General features: G+C 46.8%; 1 protein-coding gene across 6 annotated transcripts in view; it reads right to left on the bottom strand.

Annotated features, from left to right (window-relative positions):
• The window catches only part of ERG (ETS transcription factor ERG), a 265,741-nt gene that overhangs the window by 25,366 nt on the left and 214,006 nt on the right, over window positions 1–26,369 (bottom strand). For all 6 annotated transcript variants that reach the window (XM_043593593.1, XM_043593592.1, XM_043593595.1 and 3 more), the window contains one exon: window positions 17,668–17,819. In XM_043593593.1, coding sequence (XP_043449528.1) covers window positions 17,668–17,819 — 152 coding nt within the window. The remainder of the gene's footprint in view (window positions 1–17,667; window positions 17,820–26,369) is intronic.

Below are 26,369 nucleotides of genomic sequence, written 5' to 3'. Positions count from 1 at the left end.
GACCCGAGCCGAGGTCGGACGCTCAACCCACCGAGCCACCCAGGCCTCCGGTGCGGTTTGTGCTTTTAAAGTTCACGTGAACGGTATCTGATTTGCTCTGGGCACCCACCAGTGTATTTTCAAGATGTGTCCAAGTTAATCCACGTGGGAGTATTCAATCGTGTCAACTAAGCAGCTCTCGGGCCCCCTCACAGGCGTGGACACAATTCACTTCTCGTGAACACCCGAGCGCCCGTGCCCACCCCGCACACGTGAAGGAATCGGCACTGGTCCACAGCCCTGGCTCTACATTGGAATCACACGGAGATGGGGGCCCGAGCCTGGTCTCGCCCACGGAGATTCTAACTTCATCCTGCCGGAGGGCAGCCTGGGCATCGGAACTGTTAAAAGCTCCCTAGGTAATTCTTAAGCGCAGCCGAGGTTCAGACCATCACCCCCAGGGGCCTCGCCGCTCCAAGTGTGGAGCAGAGTCTCGGGCGCCCCTCCCCACCTACATTTCCACCAGTTCTCGAGATGATCCGAGTACAGGTTAAGTGTGGGAAGGGCCGGCCTAAAGGGGGCACCTAGATGTGGAATTGCTGGGTCGTGGGGCATGTACATGCTCAGTTTTTCCGGCTGCTATCGGATCTCAACCAGTTTTGTAACACTCACGCTCTCAACCAGCAATCAGCGCACAGAATCTGAAAACCAAGGAGAGCTCTGTGTCAACGAGAGCATCGCCTACAAAACCTGAAAGGACAGGAAGGTGTGTACCTTCCTCTGTAACCCAAACACACGGGACCGCTTCCGTCGTCTGCGAAAACTGAGTGCGTACACAGAAGGGTAACTTTGTCCACCAGGAAAGTTCAGATGGCTCGTCGCCACCGGGTCAGGGTTTTACCTTCAGGGATAAAAATGGCCAAAACCCCAGACTGCTTTTATAGAAGGTCTTCCTTCGTCTTCTTTTTTCTCATGGCCCTGTCATAATTCCTCATTATGCAGAGCTGGATCGCATTTAATGATCCGCAACTCAAGCCCTCATCCCCCTCGGTTCTGTGCAGAGGACAGTCGCAGACACTCATACGGAAGGTCCTGCCATCTGCTGTCCCACCCTTTGGGTTTTTATTTTGTCATGTTCTGCTTTTAACAACCCAGAGGGACTATTTGGGTGGGGGGGTGGGGGGAGTAGCTACTTCCTAGAAATCAGTTCATTCTGGGAATGCATTTTCTTCTCTTAATGGTATAACCAGATATTTAAAAAATGATATATAAGTATCTTCCTGCAAGTCCCTGGGTTCATGTTAAAATAGTGAAATGACACCTTAGGAAGACAGCCAAAAAAGAGAAGTCTCGTTTCTCTGTGGTCCCTCGCCACAGAGATTGGTTTCCCTCGCTAAGCCCAGCTTATTCAACTTTCCTTTCAGGGACTCACGGGCGAGACCCCAGAGACCAATTCTTTGACCTGTATTGTTCTTATTTCCAACGTTCTCACTTTTGGTTGGTGAAACGGCTGTTTTCTTCTACCGCTGGCGTGACTATAAATTGCTACCGCCTTTGCAATGAACAATTCGGCGATACGTTTGAGATGTCCTTAAAAAACTGTGTGCATCGTCTCTGAACTAAAAAATTCCACTTCTAGAAATTTATCATAAGGAAATAATAGAGGATGTGCGCAATGATTTATTTTCAAGGATGTTCTTTGTAGTGTTGTTTATAATAGCATAACATTGGAAACACCCTAAATGTCCAACCGAAAGAAAACGAGTTAAGTTGCAGTACATTTAGGGATGTTTCTGTGATGTTTGAAAACGAAAATGATACCGCAGAATATATCGATATGAAAACGTGCTCAAAGTGAATTAAATTGAAAAGTCTGAAAACATTATTGAAGCACAATTATACTTTGTGAAGAAATGTAAATACATTCATGGAAAGAATTTGGGAGAGCTATGCAGAAAGATGTCAACTGCCATCTCTGGAGAACAAGTGATGGGGATTTTTAGATTTGTTTTCTCTTTCACCAAACTGCATTTTCTCTTATTTCTCCAATAAACATGTAGTACTTAGGTTAAAAAGGTGCTTATAAAGACGTATTCTGCTCTGTTTCAAAATCAAAACAAGATCTTACAAAGGATTTACATATATGCATATTTGTTAAGGTGTTTTTATAAAACTTTCAACGGTGTAAGATTTTAATCTCCCTTTCTTCTACAGTTGGTGAATGGGTATCTTTTTCATTTGAAAAGAATAAAGATATCCAAACTTGCGTTACTCCCGTATCTTTTTGAGAATGGATCTCCACGTCCCTGTCTTATACGTTTATAAGCGAAGAACGTGAAAAACCAAATATGGTCATCTGATAGAATAAATGAGGATGTTCCTTTCTGACCTATCCTTGGGGCGCCATTATTCCAGACCTACTCTGGAGGTGTCATAACAGAGAACCCTTTCCAAGGGACAAGGCCAATCTCCTCAACACGAAGCACAGGACACTTAGTTCGCTGGGTCCCGATGTCTTCAGAGGTGTTATTCTCAACCATTCCCCATTCTGTCTTCCTACAGCCACACACGCCCCATGCCTGTGCCCAAACACCACCCACTGCCTGCAGGACCAGCCCCTTCTTGTCCCCTTACCTACACTCACCACCTGCTTTGGCCATCTGTCCTCAATGCTCTTGAGGGGTAAGCGCTTGTCACGACCCTCTGGGTAGGGAGGTGACGTCAAGACTGCAAGCCCACTCCCTGCACCAATGACAGCGCCCCAGTGAGCCCCACCCACCCCAGCTACCCCGGCCCAGCATGGATGCTACAGCAGTAGGTCGCGTTTTGGAGAGTTCAAGTCAATGTGTTGGGTCCCAGCTCACCCTTCGACGCCATAGAGAGCCCAGTAGCGTCTCTTGGGTATCCTCCATGGTTCATGGTATGTCAGCAAAGTTTTCTTCTTCTGTCCCACCCTGCCGTCACTGAAGGAGGCTCACGAGGTCCCACGAGATTCAAGAGACCTTACCTCCTTCTCCGATTCCCCACTATGCATGTGAAGGAGAAAGGGGAGGGGGCCAGAGAATGAACCCCAGCCAAGGTATCGCCTTTGCCCATGTTTAGGTGTGCCATCTCACACCGTCCACCTCCAGAGAGCAGCCAGGCTCAGAACCCATCACCTAACCTCATGATGGAGCCTGCTTTTCCTCTTCCATAAAACAACACGCAGAATCCAAGGACCTAAGGCATGACTCCCATAGGACAAGGACTAAGATTAAGTAAACTCACCTAAGAGTTACTGAGCATTTGCTACACACGAGTATGGGTTCAGAGGCGGCCAGGAGAAAGAGACGCCAAGGAAAAACATAAACTTTTCACCAGAAGGGCTTGGCTTGAGCCTGGGTTAATGAAAAGGATTTGACAGAATTAAGGTGACAGAGAAGAGAAGCCCTTTAATTTAGGAGAGCAGCGTAAGCCCGGCTTCATAGCTGCAGAGGCATGAAACACCAGAGGTGCTGAGAGAGAAGGGAGAAACCAGGGGTGGCTACAGCGGAGGGTTTCAGAGGGCACACACAAATGGAGGAGGATGGATATGAACGTTGGGGGTCCGATCACAGGGAGCCTTAAACGTCTTGCTAAGAAGGCTGGACTTGATGGTCCAGGAATTTCCGAGCCACTGAAAACGTCTGAGGCATCGAATCATAATCACATCGAGTACCCCAAACTTGGTGGTCAAATAAAAGGCTCTTGGGGGGTTCCGATTCAACCATCTACTAGATGTAAACGTTAACCTCTCTGGAAATCATTTCCTTCTTCTGTGGGTAATTAAGTGAAATGTCAGGGGAGTAGAAAAGTAAAGGAGATAATGAATGTGAAAGCACTCTGCCAACAGTAACATACTGCGGAGAAAGAATGCATCCACACGTTGGATTTCGCATCGTAAACTCTGCGGAGATGAAATAAACAATCTATTATCGCAGGAGCAGCCTCTTCCTTTAAACGCAGAGGTCTGATTTATCGCTTTATTTTGAGAAGCTTTTGGAGGTGCTTTCTGTCAGATGAATTATGAACCACTGAAGATAAGTTGTTTGGTTTTCAGCCTCCAGTCCAATTGTTTTGAAAACATCTGTGTCACCAGCCCACATTTCACGGACATCAAAATGGTAAGCCCCCATAGTCCAAGGGAGGTCAGGAGTTGCACCCTTTAAATTACTGCTGGGGCGGGGGGAGTGGCGAGCAGTGCGTGGGTGGAGGGCTGAACTTATTTTTACATTTCCCTGAAACTGTTTTCTGACCTAGTAGAGTTCCAGGCTGCCAGGAAAATATTAAGTAGATATTTAAATCAGTTTGTGAAACAGAATACCTCATGCAGGCAAACATCCTGTTTCAGCCCCCCCACCCCCTGCCAGAGGAATGAATAAAAGTAAGGTTAAGCAAGAGTCAAACTGGTGAAAATATAAGCCCCGAGTGACATTTTTCTTGAACAATATCAGCGTAAGATATTGGCTTTCAGACTAAAAAAAAAAAAAAAAAAGGAACAAAAACATAAAATGTATCTCCAAGCCATATCACAACCCTATGAAATCTTTGTTTATAAAACCCAGCCCTGGGCAAGTCTGCCAGTCTGCTGTCCGAGACACTCAGAAGCCTGCAAAAATAAGACTTAACATTTCGTTTCCTTGTAGGGGGAGGCTTTACATTTACAAAGCAGGCTCAATAGAACTGGCCTCCCTTCGGCCTTCACTGTATCACAGGTTGAAATTTGAACACAAAAAGCCTACACCCGAGGCTGTTTCTGAGCCTTTTAATTTCCTAATTCATAGATGAGGTTCAGTCACCGTTTTGATAGCTATTGATTTCTAATTTTTTGTTTTAAATTAGTGAATTAGCCAGCGAATGAGGTCTATATGACACCAATTTTCTTTTATTCTTTTATTCCAGTCGTTCTTTTTTGGTGGCCTATAGTGTATGGTCAATTTCTACAAATATCCCTGGAGAGTTTACAAAGAATGTATATTCTCTAATTGTTACATGTAGGTTTCTATAAATAACCATTGGGTCAAAATTGGTAACATATACCTAATTTTTATGTCATTGATCGATCAACTGCTGCAAAAGGCAAATTGAAATCTCTCACCAAAAGTGGATCTTTTTCTCCTTGCAGTTCTTTATGTATTTGGAGCCTACGTTATTATGTACATACAAGTTCATCACTGTTATATGGTTTTCATGAACGTAACCTTTTTTGATTATGTATTAACCCTCAATTATCTCCAATAATGCTTTCTGCTTTCTATTTCCACGTTTGTCATGTGTGTTTTGCTTAGAATTTGGCTAGCACATTTTATTCCATCTGTCTGCTGTCATTCTTTCTTTGTGTTAGATGTTTTTATAAAGAGCACTTAACTGACTTTGCAGTGTTTTTTATTTATTTTTTATTTAAATTTTTTAAATATAATTTATTGTCAAATTGGCTATCATCCTTTCTCTTTTGGTTTGGCTGCTTAACATTCTAGTTTTATTTCTTTACTTGTGAATCTTTAAACAAAATCTAAATTTAATCACCAAATACATCCTTTTCCCAAAGAAAGCAAGGAATTTAGAAGTCTCGAACTCTCATCATCCATCCCTAATCTTATATGATGATGTTGCCCAATGTTTTCATCCTACCCTGTTGTTGTACTGCCTACTTAGAAGGCTGTTATCATTTTACAGCCATTTCTCTTTAGATCTATTCTTATATTAACCAGTTTCATTGCTCCCATTTTCTTCTTATCTCACTCTTTCATCCAGGATCCATTTTCTTTGTTTATTAAATCTTTTGTTATTTCCTGAAGTGAGGGTCAGTTAGCAACATACTCTGACCCTTTGTTTGAAAGTATCTTTATTTCCCCCTCAATTTACATAATGAATCAGAATGCACTCTTAATGTAGTTTTCAACATATTCCTCTTAAGCTTATTTTAAAGTCATGATTTTAAAGGACCCGTTGGCTTCACCAAACTACTAAGCGAGTTTATGGCAGAAAAAAAGAAAAAGTGAAGAGCCCAGAAGATAGCTACTTTTATCTCTTCAAATATTTCATATCTTCTGTTCTTTTTATTCCCTCCTTGCTGGAATGTCTATTAGATCTGCACAGCACATTCTCATGAGCCCCTTCCCTGCCCTTGACCTTCTCTCCTATGTCCCCTCTCTTCATCACTGTGATGGGCTCTGAAAACAACTGCAAGTCTGCTTTCGTTAATTCACTCTTTGGCTTTTTCAGGTCAGCTGCTTAACCCTTCTACTGAGTTTCTGATACCTTGGAATCCTTTTTTTGTGTTTCTAGGAGTCTTCATGCTTCTTCAAAATCATCTGTTCTTTTCCATAACGTCTTTTCCATAACCTCTTTTGGGTTCCTTCTTTTGTGTATTTAACCACTTTAAAATCTACTTACTTTATATTCTCAATCCCATACTTGAATTATCTAACGTCCTTGAGGGTCCGTGGTCTCTGCTGAATCTTGGTCTAGGTAGATTGTTTCTTCCTCTTTTTGTAATTTGGAGTTACAGAGTCATCTTCAACACATGTTCTTCTGCAGGAATTCTGTAAATTTTGGACTGAAGACATGTCTTTCCAGGAAGAGTTCACGGGTACTTCCGCCAGGTGTCTGAGGTTATCATTAGTCCATGACCACTTTTCATTGCTTAATTCCTCAGCCTGGGGTTGCTGGAAAACACAGTTTGGTGTGTGTGTGCATAGGGAGAGAAGGGATCCAACTCTCTGCTTTGTGCAGCCCAAGACCTCATCTTCTGGCTCTTTAAAACCCAAATCTCTGCGGTGTAGACATTGGTATCCCACCCCCACCCATGCCACTTGTGACAAGTTGGTGACAACGGGAGGGTGGAGTACTCTGTTCTCAGCTCCCTCTTTGTTTTTAGTCCCTCAGGAGCTCACGCACTTTCTTCCCAGTTCAGCTATGCGTATCCAAGGGTGTCTGATTCCAATCTGCATTTCCAGGTGCTGGGCCAGAGGAACATCTTTAGCTCCTCTTAAGCTCAATATTTTACCAGGACCACCAGTCCTCTTGGCCTATTTTTTACCGATTTACTTTAAACGTTTCCATTTCCAATGCACCCATCACCCTAGCTCATGCTATGATCTATTCCATTCATGTTTTACGTAACCAATTGTCAAAAAATTGATCGTACATATTAATCATGTAATACCCTACAATTCAAACACTGTAAGAAAATGTGCCTATCCTTAGTCGGCTTGAGAAGACATAATTTCATTAGGTCTTTTATTCAAAAACACATGATTAAATCAGTTTTGCTGGCCTCTAAACATATGTTTGGCATTCTGACGCACCAAAATATTTCACTGCGTGGAGTCATTCTCAACTCTTCTGGAGTGGTTTATCATGGTTTATCTAGTTTTGGGGATTTTGTTTTACTTCATTTCCTCCCTTGTTGCCTCTCCTTGGTCATTCCATGGTTACACAGCTTATGCTCATCGTGTTTTAGAAAGGCAATGCCTGTTCCACTTAAAAGTTTCTTCCTGCTTGGGTTTTCTTTCTTTGCCCATCTTTTAGATGTTGGTGTCCCCAGAGTTTTGTCTCTGGTTCTCACTCCCTATGGGCACTCCCCTGGACTTCCTATCTACTCCCATGTTCCTCTTTTTTTTTTTTTAATATTTATTTTTGAGAACGAGGCAGAGCGTGAGCAGGGGTGGGGCAGAGAGAGAGGGAGACATAGAATCCGAAGCAGGTTCCAGGCTCTGAGCTGTCAACACAGAGCCCGATGTAGGGCTCGAACTCACGAACCAGGAGATCATGACCTGAGGCAAAGTCACACACTTAACCAACTGAGCCACCTAGGCGCCCCTCCCATGTTCTAACTACAACATGCACTCCATATTAGTTACCAAGCGTTGCTGTAACATAGAACCATAAACTAAGTGGCTTAAAACAACAGAAATGTATTATCTTAGAGCTGTGGAGGCTAGCAGTCTGAGATCAAGGTGTCAGTAGGACCGGCTTCCTCTGGGCTCTGGGTAGAATCCTTCCCCTGTCTCTTTTGGCTTTTGGTGGTGGTCAGTCAGCCATGCGTGGTATTCCCTGGCTGACAGCTGTACCACTCCAATCTCTGCCTCCATTTTCACAGGGCTTCTCCCTACGTGCCTTCACATCATCTCTCCTTTGTGCGTCTGGGTCCAAATTTCCCCTTTTAATAAGGACGTAAGTCATTTTATTAGACCCACCCTCATGACCTCATCTTGACTTGATTCAACCTAAAAATACTCTACTTCCAAATAAGGTAATGTCCTAAGGCCCTGGGAGTTAGGGCTTTAACATAGCTTTTCTGTGGGGGCACAATTCAAACGACACCACATGCTTATATCTGCAGATCTATCTCGAGTCTAGAAACTTCTCCCAAATGCCTGAGCCAACTATGAAAAGGAAAGCTGTAATTTTTTGAGGCCTACTATATCCTAGGCACTGTGTATGCACTTCACATGTGTTGTCTCATTTAATCCATACAGCGTCATATATATATGGCATGTATATGTGTGTGTGTGTGTGTGTGTGTGTGTGTGTGTGTATATAGTAAGCATCACTATCATCTGTATTTGGGTGTACCTGCAGGCCAAGGAAAGCCAAGATTAAGTGACTTTCCAGATCTCAAAGCTACAAAATGGCAGAGATTAGAACACAGGTGTGGTAACCCCCGACAGATGACTCTCCACCCTAAGCTCTACCCCCATACTGCCTCACTGGTGTCCCACGGGTAACTTAAACACAGAATAAACCAAACCAAAATCATCTATCTTAAAAATTTTTTTCTAATTCATTATACGTCCAGCCAGCCACTCACGCTAGGTTTAAGCCATTTTCTTTTATTTTTTTTCTAAATTTGTTATTTATTATTGAGAAACAGAGAGAGAGCATGAGCATGGGAGGGGCAGAGAGAAGGGGAGACACAGAATCCGAAGCAGGCTCCAGGCTCTGACCTGTCAGCACAGAGCCCGCCCCAGGCTCGAACCCACGAACTGCAAGACCATGACCTGAGCTGAAGTCGGACGCTCAACCGACTGAGCCACCCAGGCGCCCCAAATCTAAGCCATTTTCAATGCCATTGTGGAGTCAGACAGGTTACATGCTGAGCAACACAGTAGACTGTTGTGAACATCTCCAGTCTTTCCTTCTTTACTTAGTCCCCTTTGAAAAGCCCATTTTAGAATTTCTGCAGCAACTTAACCAACACATCCTACCATGGCATGGCTTTGTGTTCTTCCCTGGATAATTTTGATAGTGTAGCATGGAAAGGAGAACTCAGCCTCTGGGATCAGACAGAACTGGATGAGAATCCTGGCTCTCCAAATTATTGGCTGAGACACCCTGAGCAATGATCTTGGCTTCCCCAGCTTTAGTTTCTTTATCTGTAACGTGAGAACAACAAATACTACCTACACCATAGGGTGCTTTGTGAGGCTTAAATGAGATAATACCTTACAGACAAAGTGGACAGCCCGGTGCCTGACAACAGTGTGCACTCGATACACAGGAGCCGTCACCATTTCTGTATTTATGATTTCGGTCACACATATAACCCAAGGGCAGTTGCCTCAATCGCTACCCAGCTCATAGTTTAGGACGATAATTAACTTGGACTTTAGGAGTTAAGGTTTAACTGGTTTGGTCGTCTGCTTGCTTGACTTGGTTGCACAGACGCAATTTAAGTAGAAGCGTATAGAAACACGCTCCATAAGGTAGACACAGCGGGAGCGATCCGTGGGAGTGGTTCGTGGCATGACGAAGTAAAATGAAGGCTTGAGGTCTTACCAACAACTTCTGTAGGTATACGTGAGCACAGGCCTGGGTGGCGGCTCTGGTCTTACCCACCTGCACAAGTGTTCCTGAGAGAGTTGCTTTGCTTCTAGCTAGGGCTCCATGTTCCCATGTTTAAAGGGAGATGTTTATGATAGTTTTATGTGCCAACCTGACTGAATCACGAGACGTCCAGACATTTGGTTAAACATTATTTCTGGGTGTGTCTGTAAGGGTGTTTCCAAAAGAAATCAGCATTTGAATTAGAAGACTGAGTAAACTCGTAGCCTGCCCTCCCCTGTGGGGGTGGGTGACACCAACTAACCCATAAGGACCCAAATGGAACAAAAAGGTGGAGGAAGGAAGAGAGGATTTGCTCCCTTTGCCTGACTTTTGAGCTGGGGCATTGATCTCGGGCCTTCAGGTCTCTGGCTTTCATGCTTTAAGACTCAGACTAAAATCTACACCATTGGCTCTCCTGGGGTCCCAGTTTGCAGACAACAGATGGTGGACTGTGGGACTTCTCAGCCTCCATAATCACATGGGCTAATTCCTCATAAGAATAAAAAAGTGGTGAGGGAGAGAAAGAGACAGAGAGAGGGAGAGAGAGAGAGAGGGAGAGAGACAGAGACAGAGAGACAGAGAGAGAGAGAGAGAGATTGGTTCTGTTTCTCTGAAGAACCCTAATACAAAGTTCAACTAAGATCATCAAGAGTCTTGGACCGCCAACCCCTGTGATCCTGTGATTCCTGCTAACTAAATCTGGATGACCATGAACTCAATAAATGCACATTAACTGACCCCTGCACACAGGCCCCGAGCTCGCTACTTTGTCTGGTGATGAAGAATACGAAAGACATATTCACCAACTCACAATCTAATAGGATAGACAGGCTCAGAAATTATGACCTCTAAGAAGACGAAAGCATAATAGGTTTACCCTCTGCACTTGGTCAGTGAGTACAGTCTTCTATCACTTGGTATTCGTTTGCTTTCAAAGCCCAGCTTGGAGATGTCATATGTGGGAAGAATCACGTGACAGCCATGTGAGCCCTCTGTCACTCTAACAACTCAAAATCTTGACTTTACCATAAGCCAGACCAGCAAAGACCCCCGCTGGGCGCATGTTCTCTGTCTGCATGGAGCCGTTCTCTCGTGTAATTCATTCTGTTCATAAAGGATGTCACAAGAAAACGGGCTGGTGAAACACAATGCTGCAATTATATCAGAAAGATAGTCCCATGGTCCCCTCTATAGCCTCAGTGGACCCTGAGTGTCAAGTCCGGGGATCCTGCGTGTGGGATGCAGAATTGAGAAAAACAATGCTTCCTTGTGAACCTTCTCTGTGAAAACAAGGATTATGTTCCCACACGACTTTTTAATTTGGCTGCCAGGAAGCTCAAAGCCATACTGGAAGCATGGCTACAATATCTTGGCCAAGCTTGCGGTCAAATGTGGTCAAAATGGCTGCCTCATTCTTTCGCGTGACCTTGGTTTTCCATCAATAGTTTTAATTGCCTCAGTACTGACTCCTAATTGGTTTTTGATCAGTGGTTTGGTTCGCGTGTCTATCGGTAGTTGAGTTCACAAGGCATCTCACGTCCTTCATGGGATTGAATGAATATACGCGTATTAAAGTATGAGGTCTATTCTGGTATACAGTGTGAAACAAAATAAAGCATGGTAATAAGAGAATTGGTAAGATGTAAAAAAAAAAAAAAAAAGCCATGACGTTGCCAAAAGATCAAGGCTGGTTTCCTAGACAGAGTGGATTTGCCTTGCAGAAGGATCTGTTAGCAGAGAAAGGAAGAAGGGCATTCCATCGGAGGGAACAGCATTCATACCACGAAAGGTACAAAGGAAGCTCCTCTTGACCAGCCATCTCATTCCTCAGATGTTTGTGACATTTGCCTGAATCAGTCATCTGAGCTCTGAATCCCACACTCTCCTGTCGGGAACTACATACTTCATTGTGGATGGGTCTTATCTACTTCTGACAGGCTTTGGTCACTTCCTCTGTGACGGGTACATGAGTTATAAGTGCTCAGTGAATACTTGATGAATTGAGGAGAAGGGACCCAGCACAGAGGGTGTGAGGAAGACACAATACCAGTAATTCCAGCCATGGGTGTTTGGGGGGCAAGAATAAAGGGGTCTTAAATCACGTAAGAGCTTGTATTCATGTGACTGAAACACAGTAAGCGCTCTGTGAATGAATGAATCAATGAATGAATCAATCAATCAGTGAGTGATGAAGCGAATGTGGCAATTCTTGATTTCCGAGACTTCTGATCACCATGAGTGTTTGTGCCCCGGGTGGCTATTTAGAAAATAAAAGTAGAAATGTTTGAAAAGCCCAGTGCTTTAGCACTCACGTTAGGGAATAAAAACAGAAAAGGGAAAAAAAATCTTTCAAAATGATGTAAGCTGCTAAAACCAGAGGACTCGTTGCCTTTTGGTCAGCATTTTGCAACTTTTAAGAACAGTGGACGAAGACTGTGCCTTCCTCTTTGTTAGCCCTGCTGGTTAGCACATCACCAAGTACACTGTGAATACCTCAAAAGTTACAGTGGCTGCCAGAGGGACACCTGGTACACAGAGAGACAGCGTCCCTGATGGCAGGTGCTCAGTGAGGCATCGTGAAGCCCAGGCTCTTTAGAATACTAGCTCCGTGGGGCGCCTGGGTGGCTCAGTCGGTTGAGCATCCGACTTCGGCTCAGGTCGTGATCTCGTGGTTTGTGAGTTCAAGCCCCGCGTCAGGCTCTGTGCTGACAGCTCGGAGCCTGGAGCCTGCTTCGGATTCTGTGTCTCCCTCTCTCTCTGCCCCTCCCCTGCTCATGCTCTGTCTCTCTCTGTCTCAGAAATAAAAAAAAAAAAAGTGCACTCCAGTGGTGCAGTGGGGCCCCATTTGTTTCTGAATAGTGATCTGTGTTTGCAGAATTGGGGAGGCAGACGTGGAAACACCTGGAAGTTAGATTCCTGCATCGTACCCCAGGTGTCTTGGCTGTTGTTAGGAATGCAGCCAAATGCCTACAAGCCTCATACTATGATTCAGTTTGTCAGAATGAATCTCAGGCTTCCTCTTCTCCCACGCAGCATTTCGTGCCTTTAACGGTCCCGGGTTTTCCTATGGATGAAGTGATGCGTGGTCTTTGCAGATTTTATTATTTTATTTTATTTTATTTTATTTTACTTTATTTCATTTTTTATTTCATTTTATTTTATTTTATCTTATCTTATTTTATTATTTTTATTTGAGTATGTTTGACACACAGTGTTACGTTAGTGCGCCACCCATGACAGGTCCCCAAAATACACCCTAAGGGAGAAGAAGCTTTAGGAAGACAAAATTCCTTCCCACCGAACGGGTGACTCTTCATTTTTCAAAATTGTTGGGAACATCATTGTGAAACTATTGGTTATTTCTTCCCGGCCACCCACGCTTCTGAAAGTCACACAGCATGCCTTTATCAAAAACAGGTAAAAACAGGTACCTGTGTTCAGGTAAAACTTATTCGGTGTCTTCTATTTAGATTAGAGCTTCTCAAACCATGTTCTGCATGCAAGTCACCCAAAAAGTGTGCCAACCATGTGGCCTCCTCAACCCTTCCCACACCCAGGTTCAGGAAACTCGGAAATGTGCATTTTCGAATCACAAGTCTCCCGGGTAATCCTGATGCAAGTGGTTCTGACTGTACCCGGAGAAACTTTCTCCAGTCGGTGTCCAAATCCACCTGAGCCAACCAACAACGTGCCGTCTCACCAGGTCGCCCGTGTCTACCTCCTCGTAAGACGGAGTTCACGGAATGACACTGTGAGCTGCCTCTGTGTAAGGAACAGCCCAACCCTACAAGATGGAGACTTACACCTACGGACATGCACACCAAATAGATAGATAGATAGATAGATAGATAGATAGATGGATACATATAAATGTGATTTATTGTCTAACCGTGTACTTTGCGAGGGAGAAGCACGCATCAACAATTTTTCCAGGACAAGAGGCATGAGCCAAGGCTTTCCAGAATGTCTCGTGGTCTCACTGAGGGTTGTTCTCATGACTTCCCTGTTCCTCCCCTACGACAAACCGAGGAATACATTTTTCTCTCGACTCAGAATGAACAGCCGGGCCATCGCCTTCCTTTTTATCCCATGAACGCTTAACCACGTACCGATTGAGGCCTTCCCCTTCTCACTGACGCCTGGTGACACCTTGGAGCTGAATGCCACCCGCCTTTTGCAACTGTGCAAAGGTTAAAAGTTTGCATTCTAAAGGCAGACGCTTCAGGGCGCCTGGGTGGCTCAGCCCATTGAGCACCCCGACTCTTCATTTTTGGCTCAGGTCATGATCTCACGTCTCATTAAACGGAGCCCCGCCTCGGGCTCTGTGCTGACAGCACGGAGCCTGCTTGGGATTCTCTCTCTCCCTCTCTTTCTCTCTCTCTCTCTAAAAATAAATAAATAAAAATTAAAAATAAAATAAAATAAAATAAAAGCAGATGCTTAGAAGTAAGCATTTTTTTTCAGCAATCTTTATGACTTGCACGGATGAGTGTCAGTCCGTGTGTTTAGCTAGAGGGAGACACACATGCCAGGTGGAACCAGGTTTGGAAAACTCTCTCCGTGGGCAGAGCATTCGAGGCCCAAGATGTGCCTGAATGAGGTGCCCGGGTCCCGGAGCCAGGGCTGAGCTGCAGACGCTGCAGCTGGACAGGGCCGTCCCCGGGTCCTGCAATCTCACGGCCACATTGGGGAATTCTCTGGACGGTGCAATGCGGCCGTGTGGGCGGGCGTGAATGGGTGTGGGTGTGGGCGCGTGTGTTCATCTGTGTGTCTGTGTATGACCACACCTACTTGAAGCTTGACCAATAACTGAAAGGCTGACGGCTTGCAAAATCAGCCACAGCTCTCTTACAAACACTATCAACCGAATAACTGCCTGCGTTTGGTATGAAGCAACTGAAGGAGGGAAGAGCTGGAAGAGGCCTTTCTTCAGGGGATGAAACCAATCTTTGCACAAAAACGTCAGTATGAGCCAATCTGCACGACCGTCAGTCCACCTAGCCAGCTGACATTTAATGAGCACCTACTATAAACCGGGAACGGTGGGGGGGGGGGGGGGCTCTGACTTCATTGAATCGGTCCTTTGCCTCTTCCCCGTATAAACAACTCTCCTGATCTCTGAACATTTTACTCAAGGTAGGAAGCGTCCAGTCTGTCCCTCGTTGGCAATGATATTGACGCCATCGAAGCACACTGATAGCACGACAGAAACATGACCCCATCCGTATACAGTGTGAGCGCATCACGCGTTACCTCCTGGGCCGGTGAGGCTCTCAGGAGCCAAGACAAGAATCTTCAATACAGGCCTGTCCTCAGATGGATTCTCTGGTCTTAGAGAACTAACAAAAACTTCGTTTTGCCCGACTTGAAGAAACGACACTCTGAAGAAACAAGGCTAAGGCTGAGAGGGGTGTGTGGGTGGGTGCTCTTCGGGTCTGTACCTCGTCTTGTTCACACCCAGACAGCGTCCGAGGCAGCGGCGTCCCTGCCCCCTTCTCCTCCCCAGGAACTCCCCTGCTCTCCAGCCTTTTTTAGGTACCCCACGTCCAGGACGCGTGCCTCAGACCATCTGCATTTCCGTATGGTCCCCCCTCCGCAGGAACTGCCTTTTGTGCAACGGCCCGGGATCGAGTCCCAAGTTTCGGGTCAGCAGCTCGGGGGCTATGGTCAAACCAAAAGGGGGGAGCTTCCGTACAAAAGCCAACTGCCTTTCAGTCAACATCGAAACCTGTTTTGTCCCCATCATCGGGCACACGTGAGACTTCATGTCTGCTGTCTCCTATAAAGGTCTCACAACATGCCTCCGAGGTGGCCCCAAAGGATGATGCCTTTCGTATCAAGGCATCAAGCAGTCTTGCTGAAAGCCACCGCCCAGTGACCACCCCGGGGAGCAGCCCGGGCCACGGACCCAAGCCAGACGTTCTGCCAAGTACCGCGTGCTTTGCACTCTATTTGGAAGGTGTCAGAGGTCCGTGAAAGCGGCCGCGTGCAGGAGAAGGGGCAGTGGGATGAGACGCACACCCTGAGCGGATCTGAGCCTGCGGCCACCCCGCTTCACGGAGGTGAATTTCAGTGACCCCTGGAGCAAGACGGAGTCAAGTCTGCGCGGACCTCGCTCCTGCACTGGCAGCCTTTCGTGCATTCTCCCCTCGCTTGGTGTTCGTGGAGAACCTACCTCAGGCCAGCCCCGTACTTGGCCATGGAGGTTGGTCCTTTCGGGGGGGGGGGGGGGGCTTGCGTTGTACTGAGGGAGGAAGCCACTGTGAATGGACAGTGGAGTGACAGCCGGGAGACAAAGAGGGCGGAGGGGGTTGAGGTCAGCAGGTAGAGTGGGGAATGGCTTTCGGCAGCGCCTTCAGGAAAGGCCTCTCCGAGGAGACATTTGCACCGAGCGCTCATGAAGGACAGAACTACCTGGAACCAAGGGTTTCAGGCTGAAGTGACCCTGATTCCAAGCCCCTGAGGCCAAGCCACAGGGTGACCATATGGCTGCAAGGAGTGACAGAGGGGAGCCCACAGGGGCCATGTTAGGAGCCGAGATTTAACCCAGCAGCTAATGGAAGAGAACCAGGGCAGGCAGGCCCGTCTGAACGTGGACTTGGCCTCCTGTTAACAGCAGTCCCCGGGAGAAGTTAGCTGACCCCTGGGAGCTCCATTTTCCTCTTCAGGGAAATTGTGATAAGGATTCCTATTTTCCAAGGGGCGCCTGGGTGACTCAGTCGGTTAAGGGTCTGACTTCGGCTCAGGTCAGGATCTCGCGGTCCGTGAGTTCGAGCCCCGCGATGGGCTCTGTGCTGACAGCTCAGAGCCTGGAGCCTGCTTTGGATTCTGGGTCTCCCTCTCTGTTCCTCCCCCCTCATGCTCTCTCTCTCTCTCTCTCTCTATCAAAAATAAATAAACATTAAAAAATTAAAAAAAAAACCAATTCCTATTTCCCAAGATATCACGAGATGGTGCCTTCACACTGCTTACCCAAAACCCTGACACCTGTTAAGGACCCACAAAGCAGTGACGGTGTCTGTGGTAGTTTTGGGTTTCTGCAGCTCGTTTCCTCTGAAAAGTCATCTTTCCCATCACCTTCAGTTTTTTGCTAAACAAGTAAGTTCGTGGCATTTTCCTCAAGTTCAGGGCTATTGCTTTGGTTTGAGTTTAGAATTACTTCTGTGGCAAAGAGTCATTCTGGTTCTCAGAATCGGGACGGCAGGCCAGGGAGAGCTGGAATTTTCAATTTTGAGCACGAACCGTGACGCCTCCCAGCTTTGTATTTTGCCAGCTGGGAAGTCTTTTTCAAAAGCATACCACGTAGGATGAAAATGTAGCACTTCATGCAAAAACAAGGGTATTTAAGAGGGGCGCCTGGGCGGCTCGGTCAGTTAAGCGGCCGACTCTTGGTTTCCGCTCAGGTCAAGACCTCACGGTTTGTGCGATCGAGCCTTGCGCCGGGCTTTGCGCTGACAACGCAGAGCCTGCTTGGGATTCTCTCTCTCCGTCTCTCTCTGCCTCTCCCCCACGTGTGCTCTCTCAATCTCTTTCTCAAAAATAAATAAACTTTTTTTTTTAAAAAAGAATATTTACCACCAAATAATCTCAGAGAAAGGGCACTTCTTCCCCTGAAAGGTCATTTTTCGTAGGTTTCCATCCTCTCTTTGTCTCTCACGCGCACGCACACACACACACACACACACGCACAGACATGCACACGCACGCTCAGTGGACATTCCACCACAGGTGGACAGGCTCCTGCTGGCCTGTGTTTACAGTCACTCCCCCAGGCCACGGAGGGTGCTGGATGCCAGAGGCAGGCAGGCCAAGCTCGACAGCACCCCAGGAGCATCTGACCTGCTGGGACGATCACTCTGCGCTCGTTTGTGGTCATGTTTGGGGGCGGGATGTGCTTCTCCTCCATGTAGCTGCCATAATTCATGCCGACGGTGTCTGGGCCGCCCGCCATCTTCCCGCCTTTGGCCATGCTGCATTCATCCGGGGAGTTTCTGAAGGAGAAGAAGATACATTCTTCCATTATTGCTGCCACCCGGCCTGCCTGTGATACACAGAGAGAACGGAGCAAGGGTGCGGTGGAGAGAGGCGGACAGAGAAGGGAGGAGGGAAGAGTCAACGGGCAAATACGGTGTCGGCTCGGGGCTGAATGGCCCTGTGCCCCCAAAACTCCTTTCCTGAAGCCCTGACAAATGGAACGGTATTCAGAAGTGGGGCCTTTGACAGGTGATCACATGAGGTCACAACGGCGAGGCCCCCATGATGGGATCAGTCCCCCTACAAGAAGCAGAAGGGACCCGGGGACTCTCCCTCTCTGTCTCTGCCACTGAGGATACACTGAGAAGGTGGCCGTCCACAGCCCAGACCCTGGGCCTCGCCGGCACCTTGACCTTGGACTTCCAGCCCCCAGAACTGTGGGAAATAAATTAATAAATTTGTGTCACGTAAGCCCCCCAGTCTGCGGCATTTAGCTATGCCAGCCCGAGGGGACTAGTGCACTGCCCACCCTCGGCTGAAGCCCGGGGCGGCCTGGAGGGAAGCAAGTCGCCAGCTGGCTTCTGTTTCTTAAGCCAGAGCCTTCTGAAACTGTCATGTCAAAACTCCACTGGTGACAGCTGTTTGGAAACACTTGCAAGGAACAGTGAACCGCCACGGTCCTGTCTCCGTGACTGTAAACAGGCCATGTACCGTATGCACAGAGGTGACCCCAGCTCGGACAGCTGGGTTTAGCCTCCAACGACATTCGCCTTCAAAACCTCAGAATGAAATCCGTGTGTTCAGTTTCAACTCCCTATAGCCAATCATGAGATATGGAGCTTTGGAGCCTCACACTGTCCCTAGCCGAGACACTGGCAGGCGGGGCAGGGACGAGGGCAGACCTGGCAGCCTGGGAGGTGGCCGGAGAGTGGACTCAGCTGCCCCTAAGGGTTGGGATGGGGTGTGAAACCAGCCATGAGGACGGATGCAGACAGGAGTCAGCCGCTGACCCTCTGAGGACCACTCACAGGGCCACTACCATTAGGAAGGCAGCAGCAGCCATTTGGATAAAGACAAACCTTGCCTTCTTTCTGGAAAAAGAAGAAAGGGACCATAAATATATGATGAATTCATATCTAACAGGGAAACCCCCCAAAAGGAAAATCCAACGCAACCAGGAAACAGAAAAATATGTCAATGCCTTTTAGGTTAGCCCACAGGTCATTAACTTCGAGACCACTGTAGATGAGGGGCCTTGATAGTTGGGTTATATATTCTAAGGTGGGTTTCCAAAAACTGCCTCTCGAGCTCTACCCCACACAGGATTTTCCTACTCTTGGGAATCTCCAAAACTCCACTGCATGTTGGATTCCCTCCCAGTGTCTAAGGCGTTGAGGTTGTGGGCTCCACTCCAATGAACTTTTCTTCGTCTCCTCCACACCTCACTAGTTGAAGCTCTGCATCCAACTTGTGGAATCATGGAACCATGGGCCTGGCATGGCCTTGACCTTCAAGCTTGAGAACATCAAAACCCTCTGAGCCAGAAGGGCACTCTCTGGGTGGGACAGGCCCGGAGTGGGATGGAGAAGGTCATTCGGGAGCCAAAGGCTTGGCAGGGGTGTGGACAGGAAGGGCAGACCAAGGGAAAGAGTGCCCTGGAAAAGAGGGACAAGAGGGAAAAGAGTTCATTCAGCATCCTAGATCACTGAAAATACACACAGACCTGGTGCTGATGGAGAGAGCTCAGGGCTGACAGCGAGGAAGGCGTAGGTACATCTACAGATAAAGATCATGGTCAGGGTCACAGGACTAAGGCCCCACCACAGGCCTGGAAATACATGGCCATGTTTCACAGCATCCCCACAGCTGTACTAACACGAAGGAAATTTATAAACATTAACAGTCTGAGTTCCCATGGTGCAGACTCTCTAGATTTCCATCACAGCCCACACATGCATTATTTCCTCCTGATGCCACTTTTCCTGGCTGCAGACACTTATCTCTAAAAGACCCATCCTAATATCACAACACGGGATGTCTTCACTTGACACTTAGTTTCCTATCCCTCTGGAAAATTCCAGCAGTTGAGGGGAAGGTGTGTGTTTTGGTGTATTTTCCTCAAGGAGAGAAGTTACTAGGGACTAGGGGACAGAGTCTAAAAGATTTGGTTCTTCAAGGAACAAGCTTTAGATGCTGTTCAGCAGATGAGCATAACTCTGGCAACAACTATAGAGTCTGGGATGAGCGTTGCAAGTTCACCCATGCGCTCATCCATCTAGACCATTTTTATTGAGTGCCTGCTGTATACCAGGCACCATAAGTTCTCTCCTCTCCAGCAGGACAGGTAAGCTTTCCCATTCACCTTCCATTGAAAACCAAACCCCAGAAAACAAAAACAAGAAACAAAACAAAAGCAAAGCAAAAACAAAAAACAGAAGCAGAACAAAAACAAAACAGCCCTCAGACCCTATTTTCAAAAGCTGTGCCTTCAAGACAGTTGAAAAAAAAAAATCATCTTTTTTCCATTGTATTTTGTTTTAGCTTCAGGGGAAGATAGAATGGAACCAGGTTTTTGATCATTTCCAATAGTTTCTGTAAAAAAAAGCTCTAAGGGAACTCCGGCCCCAGAGAGGGGAGAGGGTCACCCCCCAGGCCACTGACAATGCTGGACTCCAAGCAGGTTATCAATACACAGTGGCCACAAGAGCCCCAGCTGTTCTGTTCTCACTTGCCAGGCATTTCCCCTGGTGTATTCTCTTGGGAATTTTAACAGACCAAGAGGAGCACACGGAAGTGTGGGCCCTGTCCTGAGAGCCTAACCATTAACAGTCCTCACAATAGCCTGGGTGGGGGGGGCAGGTGCATACATCACGTCCATTTTTCAGAGGCGTAAGCCAAGTACACAAAGGAGAAGGACCTGCTCAGGTCGCAGAACCAGGAGAGGTCAAAACTAAGACTTGAAGCTGGGCAGCCTAACTCCCCGCCCCTGTGCCGAATGCCCCCACCAAGTCAAGGGAAGATGCTGTCCCTACAAGGTGAAATAAACCTGAACTTCAGAAAGGCATTGACAACTCCCTGACCACGTGTTACTCTGGTTTAAGCCATGTGCTGCAATATTTGCACAACTCCTATTCTAGGGCATCACTGTAGCCCCAGGGCAGGTTCAATCCCGGGCACGGCGTGTGTGGGACCCAACGAAGGACACATATAAAAGAAAAAAAAAAACCTAAGTAAGAAATAGAGGCAATTCCAGGAGAAGAACATTTTTTTTTCAGAGGATACATCTATTATTTAGACCCTGCTTTATTTAAGGGAAAAAAAAAATCTCAACCTGATTCAGAGAACTGGAAAGTGTATTTTTAAAAGCCTCACAGTAAATACATTTTCAGTTCTTAGCGCAGGTGTGAGAAGTAAAGACCCACACTCTGCGGAATCTGCCTCCCGGCTTATGGCACTTGCAGCTTCACCGACATCGTGCACACCGAGGCTTGTAAGTCACCAAAGAGAAACTTCCAGAAACAGTTTGGTACTCCACCGGCAGCAAGCCCTGCCAAGAACAGAGGATCATGTGATCTCTACGCTACCATGATAAGGGTTTGGGTGTTCAATGTATCGCTTTTGAAATGCACATAGCAAAGGGCATCCCTTTAAATGCTGTATTCTTAGTATTTACATACATGTTTTCTAGCAGTTTCTGTGAAGATTCTAAGGCAATTCATTAGGTGCTTGCTAAATGGGTCGTCATTTATATGAAATATGAAATACGAAATGCTTTGGTCTTATTGTTTGGGGCATGAATTTCTTTATTGCAAGTAAGGCATCCTTCAAGACATTTCTCTCAATGACGCTTTTCGGGGCATACGGAAGTTATTATGCAAACCCAAGTCACAACGAGATGTCACCTCACACCTATCTGGAGGGCTACTGCGAAAAACAAAAGATGACAAATGTTAGCGAGGACGCAGAGAAATTGGAACTTTTGCATACTCTTGGTGAGGATGCCAAATGGTACAGCTGTAATGGAATGCCATGGGGAGGTCCCCGAAAGTCTTTTTTAAAATACAATCATATAGGGGCGCCTGGGTGGCTCAGTCGGTTAAGCGTCTGACTTCAGCTCAGGTCACGATCTCGCGGTCCGTGAGTTCGAGCCCCGCGTCGGGCTCTGGGTGGATGGCTCGGAGCCTGGAGCCTGCTTCCGATTCTGTGTCTCCCTCTCTCTCTGCCCCTCCCCCATTCATGCTCTGTCTCTCTCTGTCCCCAAAATAAATAAACATTAAAAAAAAATTAAAAAAATAAAAGACAATCATATGATCCAGGGATCTCATTTTTGCATATTCATCCAAAAGAATGGAAATCCAAATCTCAAAGCGATATTAGCATTCCTCTGTTCCTTACGGCTAATATTCCCGATGGTCAAGGTGTGGAAACGAATGTCCACGGATGGCCCGGTGGATGAAGAAACTGTGGTACATGCAACAGTGTACTCATCCTCCTGTAGAAGAAGGGAATCCTATAACGCACAAGAACGGCTGGGCCTTGAGCACGTTATGCTGAGTGACATAGATCGGTCACCGACGAACAAAAGCCGGTTTCCGTTTCACGTGAGGTATCTAAAGTAGTCACATTCAGAGAACTGAATAGTGGGACAGTGGTTTCCAGGAGCTCGGGCAGGCGGGGAGATGGGGGGTTACCAACCAATAAGCATAAAGTTTCAATCAAGCGAGATGGAAAAGCTCTCGAGACCTGCTCTCCAATATTCTAGCCTTTGGTCAACAATAATGTGTACCTCAAACTCTGTTAAAAAGGTATAGATCGGGGCGCCTGGGTGGCTCAGTCGGTTAAGCGTCTGACTTCAGCTCAGGTCACGATCTCGCGGTCCGTGAGTTCGAGCCCCACGTAGGGCTCTGGGCTGATGGCTCAGAGCCTGGAGCCTGCTTCCGATTCTGTGTCTCCCTCTCTCTCTCTCTGCCCCTCCCCCGTTCATGCTCTGTCTCTCTCTGTCTCGAAAATAAATAAACATTAAAAAAAAAAAAAAGGTATAGATCGCTGGGCACCTGGGACAGCACAGAGCCCTCTTCAGATCCTCTCTCTCCCGGTCTCTCTGCCCCTTCCCTGTTCACACTCTTTCTCGAAAATAAATAAAATAAATACTTTTAAAAAAACCGAACAAAGGAAAAAGGGGTATAGATCTCATGTCAGGTGTTCTTACCACATTGAAATAAAATAAATTGGAAATGACTGGGTCTTAGCCACATTCTCGTATTCACATTTTCGGGTCTGGGTTCAGTGTGTAACCCGAAAAACACTGGTTTTGACAATCCCATAGAGAACGTGGCATCAGAGAGAGGGAACGTGGCATCAGACAGAGCTCCCCTCTGTCACAGCAGAAGAAATCCCACCTTGGGCTGAGGTCGCCCCGGGAGGGGAAGGCTGGCGCAGAAACAAGAATTTCACTAAGGCACCTGACGAAAGCTGGGGCGCCATATCGCTTCCCAACTCCCCCAGTGCCCTCTCGGGGCCACACGGCTTTGGGAGTTTAGTCTCCCAAAGGAGCAACCTCACAGAACCCCACGGCACACGCATATAACTGTGGCCACTCCAGGGGATATGGAAATAGCACAGAAAGTCCCTTCTCCCTTCACCTAGAAAAGATGGCACCATGGTGCCCTTCTTCAGAAAACTGCACACACATGCCCAACTCGGTTGGCTTGTTGAGCCTCAACGAACGAAACACTCTGAAAGAGCGTCTGCAGAATCAAGTTCTCATGAATCGAGACAATGAGTGCTGACTTCGTAAAGCACACTAGCATTTCAAACCAACGATCGAAGGGGCAGGCAAAGAATACCCAATAAATTGGAAATTGCACTAAATTTAAATTCAGGTGAGATGTCACCCACGCCCCCGAACCCAACTGGGTTCTGGCAGAGTTTCACAATCAAAGGGCTGGAAGAATCTCCATCCCCAACCCCCCAGACATGACTCTCCGGGAGCTACTTAGACCAACGAATGTTTAGTTCACATTACTAATGTTTTTCTAGGGAAGAGGTTCCATCTTCTCCTCTGCAACTTTAGAGTTATATTTACGTGGGCATGTGGTGGTTTTGAATCTACGTTCTTCCTTTATCCTTCCTCAAACCATGTGAGGTTTACGAGGCATAGAAGACGACACGGTATAAGACAGTTATAAAAACGCACACGAGACAAAACGATAACATAAATAATCAAAGGCATGGAAGTGAATTTAATGTAAGGGCAGAAAAGTAACCAATCACGAGATAAAATCAGCACATTGAGTAGGCTTACTATTTATGGTTGCTACAAGTAGGACACTAATTTATCTCTGAGCTTCCTACTGGCCAAAGCAAAGAAGGAAATGCATCCCGTTACTATTCAAGGTGTCAGAAACATGAAGACGAACCAGGTCTTAGCAAGCGACATCCTTCCCAGTATCTGATAACAGATTCAGAGCATCGCACACAGTGTCGGGGTAGGGGTGGGGAGGGCTGGTGATAAAGCAGGGTGCTCCAAGCACTCAGGTCCCTGCTTGCTTCGGCTACAGAAATCAAGAGACGGCACGTCCTCACGAGTCCGCCATACCTGCCATTTTCTTGACCCTTTTGGAAAGAACTGGCCAACCAGGGAGGTCAGCGCAGGAATATTAAAAATAAGCAAATAATCAGGGCACCTCGGTGGCTCAGTCATTTAAGCATCTGACTCTTGATTTCTGCTGAGGTCATCATCTTACGGTTCATGAGTTTGAGCCCTGAGTCAGGCTCTGCGCGGACAGTGGGAAGCCTGCTTGGGAGTCTCTCTCTCCCTCTCCCTCTTCCTCTCCCCTGCTAGCTCGTGATCTCGCTCTCTCTCTCTCTCTCTCTCTCTCTCTCAAAAATAAATAAATAAACATTAAAAAGATAAGGGAATATGGGGCGCCTGGGTGGCTCAGTCGGTTAAGCGTCCATCTTCGGCTCAGGTCATGATCTCACAGTTCAGGGGTTCGAGCCCCGCCTCGGGCTCTGTGCTGACGGAGCCTGCCTCGGATTCTGTGTCTCCCTCCCTCTCTGCTCCTCCCCCACTCGCGGTCTGTCTCTCTCTCTCAAAAATAAATAAGCATTAAAAATTTTTTTTTTAATTTTTAAAAAGATAAGGGAACAATTGAAAAAACAAAAAAACCTGGAGAGACAGAATGGTCTATATCCCAGTTTCCAAAAATCTTCTGTTTCTATGTTTTAAACTCACATTTGCCCCTGAGAGCACCCAATGCACTGGGGGCAAACAAATATTTACAGACCTTACTTAGTTCATCTCCTACCTAGTATTTGACTGTTTACTCATCCCAGGACCGGCCTCAAGCTCTCTTCATGTATTTACGTTGTAGTAAATATATGGGCAACGCATCTCGCACAGTGCCAAAGTCACGGTAAATGCCACGTTAGCTGCTTCTTACGCACTTCACGCACACAACTCCATGAGGCCAATACCAGGAAACAGGAGCCCCATTACAGGTAAAGCACAGAGGCTGGGTAGGGAGTGTGTTGTGTCCCAGGTGATACAACCAGCAAGAGAAGAGCCAGGATTTGAACTTAGGCACTCGGGGTCCTGAGTCCAAGTCCTCGATCACCACGCTCTAGGACCTCCCCCGGTAGCCCCACACGAGTCGTCTGTCTCACGGTCGTGAAACACAACAGAATGGGCACCTGTTGGGTATTTTCAGAAGAATATCCTGGGAGTGGCCCTGAAGGCAGTCATGGAGAGATTTGCAGATGTGAGCTGAGCCACGTGCCCACAAAGGCAGGGCCTCCAGGGAGAAGCCGAAGATGATGTGTTTATGGGGACATACATACGGATTTTGGTTAAGTCTAGTTTTGTTTTGTTTAAAGATTAAAAAAAAATTTTTTTTTAATGTTTGTTTATTTTTGAGAGAGACAGAGTGGAGCTGGGGAGGGGCAGAGAGAGAGAGAGGGAGACACAGAATCGGAAGCAGGCTCCAGGCTCCGAGCTGTCAGCACAGAGCCCAACACGAGGCTCGAACTCACAAACTGTGAGATCGTGACCTGAGCTGAAGTCGGACACTTAACCGACTGAGTCACCCAGGCGCCAGCCCCCCACCTTTTTTTTTTTTTTTTTTTTTTTTTTTTTAGAAAAGGCTGATCAACCCCATTTACAGTTGAATGTCAAATGCCCGCCAGACCTCCTGGGGGAGCTCAGCAGGGTCCCTTGGTCGCTGCAGGCTCTGCAGAGAGGATGGGCTAAGGCTGGTGACTGTGACAGGAAATCTGGCCAGAGGTTCCCCGGCTAAGAGGCACAGCAGGAATGAACCTGACCCAGAATGTGGACCTAAGAACTGAGGACCAGGACAGAAGTTGGACCATCGGGAAAGTAGTCAGTCTAAGGTTTTCAGATCGAGTGGAACACAGCCCGAGGCAAATCTTCATTTAGCTGTTGCCATACATAACACCCTATTTTATTTTTTATTCTTTTTAAAGAACTCCTTTTTTTAACTTTTTTAAATGTTTATTCATTTTTTGAGAGTGAGGGAAACAGAGCATGAGCAGGGGAGGGGCAGAGA

This window comes from Prionailurus bengalensis, chromosome C2 (genome assembly GCF_016509475.1).
Source record: "Prionailurus bengalensis isolate Pbe53 chromosome C2, Fcat_Pben_1.1_paternal_pri, whole genome shotgun sequence".
NCBI lineage: Eukaryota > Metazoa > Chordata > Mammalia > Carnivora > Felidae > Prionailurus > Prionailurus bengalensis.
This window is presented reverse-complemented; position numbering and strand designations above follow the sequence as displayed.